We start from the raw sequence: 3,462 nt of genomic DNA, 5'->3' as shown, positions 1-3,462 counted from the left end.
TTACACGACAGGTGTCACTAGTGGCGCAAATCTAGATTCTGTAGGTACCCTTCAGCAGGCTTCGTGACGCTTAACCACAAATTCTACGGCATTGGCTTGTAAGATTACTTTCGGGTTGTAAAATTCTTCTCCACCAACCAACAGATTACGACTAAATTTTCAACATATCGAGCTTCTAGCTTCCTAAGCACCTGATATTATCTCTAGTTTCTAGTATGGATCTTGCTGTTCAGTCTTTTGTTTTCAATTGAGTGTTTTGTGAACATGTTTGTCTGTTCGTAATCTTTTTTTTAATCTTTTTTGCAAAAACATTTATAGTTTCTCTCGACTTGTTAGTTTTGAATGTTCCACTGATATTTTCTGTTTCTATTTTAGCAAGCAGCATAAAGTCAAAAAAGGCTCAAAGTAAGAATAATTAATCTGGGATGATGACATTTTTTTGTGTACTATAAGCCTTGTAAACTATCATGCATAAATTAAAAGCAGCGTTCTAGGACTTTTTGTGGGAAGAAAATTCCATTTTTACCTCAGGGTTGCTAGTCGAGCTTAAACTTTATTATTTTTCTGTACATTATTATTTGTTAATCAAATATTCATTTTCATCCCATATTGATATTAGACAAGTTTATTTTTAAAGTTCTAAACAGGTCGAAATATTTCTGACACGTACCTTTGGTGTACATGTGTTATGGTTATACGACAACAATAACATGAAACTATGCATTCTAAAGTAAACATTTAAATACGAACTTTAAATCCATAAACCCGTGACGTCACTTGGCCTTATCAGAGAAAATACTGAATGGATTTAAAGTTCGTATTTAGATCTTTTCTTTAGAATGCACATGTTCTTATTTCTACCCGACACTCAGTAACCGTAATAGCCGGGAAGTAAAATAGTCAGACATATTGACTTTTAGACCAGAATGGCGTTTTCTCAATTTTTTATGAGTTTATTTAAACGAGGACAGGCTCCTGCTACATGTATAATTTGTGAAGACGAAACTTTTAAACGAGGACAGGCTCCTGCTACATGTAACTTTTGTGAAGAAGAAACTAAAATTAAATGGAAATGCACAAACTGTGACGTTCTTATGTGTGCTAAATGCAAGGACAAAATTCATGCTAAATTAAAAAATAGTAAAGACCACAATGTTATAGATATCAAAGAAATTGGAATTTATCGTGGTGAACCGGATTTTAACGTTTTGAAATGCGATATACATAGTGGACAATCTTGTGTTATGTTTTGCGCGTCGTGCGATACGTTGGTCTGCGCATTGTGTATTGGAAATACACACAATGGCCATGTTTTGGTTGAAATAAGTAAAGGTTTTAATATCCGAAAGGAAAAATTCAAGTCCGGTCAAAAGAAAATAGAATACAAAATAGGAAACTTGATAAAAATAAAAAACGAAATGACGGATGTTAACATGAAGGACAGTGCAAAATACAAAGATTTGATACAAGGAATAGAAGCTCAAAATGTTAAGGTAAAGAATGCAGCCGACAAATATACAGATCATTTGAAATCTGAATTAAATAAAAAATGGAGAGCTTTACAGACGGAGGAGATTGAAAAGTTAGAGAAAGTTATTGTTAGTTTACAGGGACTTCTTAGTTCAAATGTTGAAGATATCGTCCTGTCCAATGATGTTGAAAAATTATTCATCGAAAGTTCTAAACTGTCCTGTGCCTTGAACATAGCTGAAACTAATCTCGGTAGCATATCGTTTCTCTCGGGACAAATATCACCGAATATCATGGGATCGTTGCAAGTTGTGTCTAATGCAGTCGATGTACGTATCGTTCAACAATTCCAAACTGACATTTCTAGAGTGGTATATCTATCTTTATGTCCCGACAATTCTCTATGGATAAGTGATCAAGACGTGTTACAGAAAGTAAAACCAGTAGGACATGAACTGACAGTAGAATCAACATTTAACATTGAAGTCTATGGATTAGCTGTTACTCCGACTGGTGACCTGCTTCTGGTACCGGATGGATCAGTACTGAAACAGATCAGTGGTAAAACAGGAGAACTTACTGATTCCATATACAATATGTCACCGTTAGATCCCATTTCCATACATGTCACCAAGGACGGTAAGGTCATAGTGGCAGCTAAAAGTGCAGGATCACTATGGCCTGCAACGGGCAGACGAGTAATCTTTGTGATGAACCAAAAAGGAGAACATGAAACTATCTATGAACATGATAAAAACAACATCCGATTATTCATATATCCTCTCAGTATAACGAGTACAGATAACGGGAATATCTGTTTAGTGGATCAGTTATCTAAGGAATATAGAGGTAGAGTTGTGGTGCTTAATAGAGACGGAGATATCCTACAGATCTACAGCGGTCATGATGAGATCAATAATGAGGACAACCCGTTCCAACCAGTGAATATTGTTACTACACCGTCTGACAATATTATTGTGGCACAATTAAACAATCATATTTTTCACATACTGAATAACTGTGGACATCTCATTATGCATTATAACGTCGGCGATGCAGGAATATCAAGTGCATATTCCCTTTGCTTCACAAGGAACGAGGAACAATTGTATATCGGATGTACGACTTCTGTCGGAAGTTCAGAAAAGGCAAAGTTATATGAAGTGCATATTTCTGGTTGTTAGGCTTACAATGAATGAATAAATATAAATATACTTTTGTTTTCTTTTTTAATCTTTATTGTTTTCTTTTTAATTTAAATGATCAAACCTCATTTTTTTGTGTACATTTTATTTTTCTCAATAAAATGCCAGAGTTTAAATATTCAATAATGGACAGTGAAATATGTTTTAAGTCGGAGCATTTTATTTATAATCGGATTTAAGGGGCTCGCGGGTCTAAATCATTTTTTTTTTAAATGTAGGATTTCGCTATATTTTCTATAAATATAATTTTCTGCTAGACAATCATTCAATACACTAATTATAATTGAATTACTGTTTATAGTACAGAAGAAAAAACCATAAAAAACAAAAACTAAGCATGCATTGACCAATGAACCATTGAAATGAGGTCAAGGTCAGATGAAACATGGCATGTATACCTCTTCCAATCATTCCATATCTCACATATAGTTGACCTACTGCTCATAGTCGTCGTTCTGCTTTTCACTTGCGCCGATTTTTTTTTGCTAATAAACATAAATTTATTTTGCAGAGCCTTTCTTCTTGGTCTGGACTTCAGACAATCGACTTGTTTTCATGTTCTGTTTTTTTTTTTTTTTTTTTGCTCACCATTATTTGAATTCAGCCTGTTTTTGGATCCGTCGTCAACTATTTATATGGTTTTTCACGATGTACATTTTTCAACGGTCCCTTACTGTATTGTTCGGCGTTTATCTTAAATCTCTTGTATTTTTGTGCGTTCCTTGCCAGAATTTACCGGATTTTTCTTGTGACTTTGAAATGCCGCGTTTCCTAAGTTTTCCTTTTT

General features: G+C 34.3%; 1 protein-coding gene across 1 annotated transcript; it reads left to right on the top strand.

Annotated features, from left to right (window-relative positions):
• Positions 1-763: 763 nt before the first annotated feature.
• On the top strand, positions 764-2,687 carry LOC143044517 (uncharacterized). The gene has a single exon (XM_076216573.1). It carries the CDS (start codon positions 927-929, stop codon positions 2,652-2,654), a length of 1,728 nt encoding a protein of 575 aa, XP_076072688.1. The 5' UTR covers positions 764-926; the 3' UTR covers positions 2,655-2,687.
• Positions 2,688-3,462: the final 775 nt, after the last annotated feature.

Source organism: Mytilus galloprovincialis, chromosome 9 (genome assembly GCF_965363235.1).
Source record: "Mytilus galloprovincialis chromosome 9, xbMytGall1.hap1.1, whole genome shotgun sequence".
NCBI lineage: Eukaryota > Metazoa > Mollusca > Bivalvia > Mytilida > Mytilidae > Mytilus > Mytilus galloprovincialis.
This window is presented reverse-complemented; position numbering and strand designations above follow the sequence as displayed.

What these genes read in the sequence shown, in the direction of transcription:
- LOC143044517 (XM_076216573.1), top strand. Translation starts at nt 927, where the DNA reads ATGGCGTTTTCTCAATTTTTTATGAGTTTATTTAAACGAGGACAGGCT.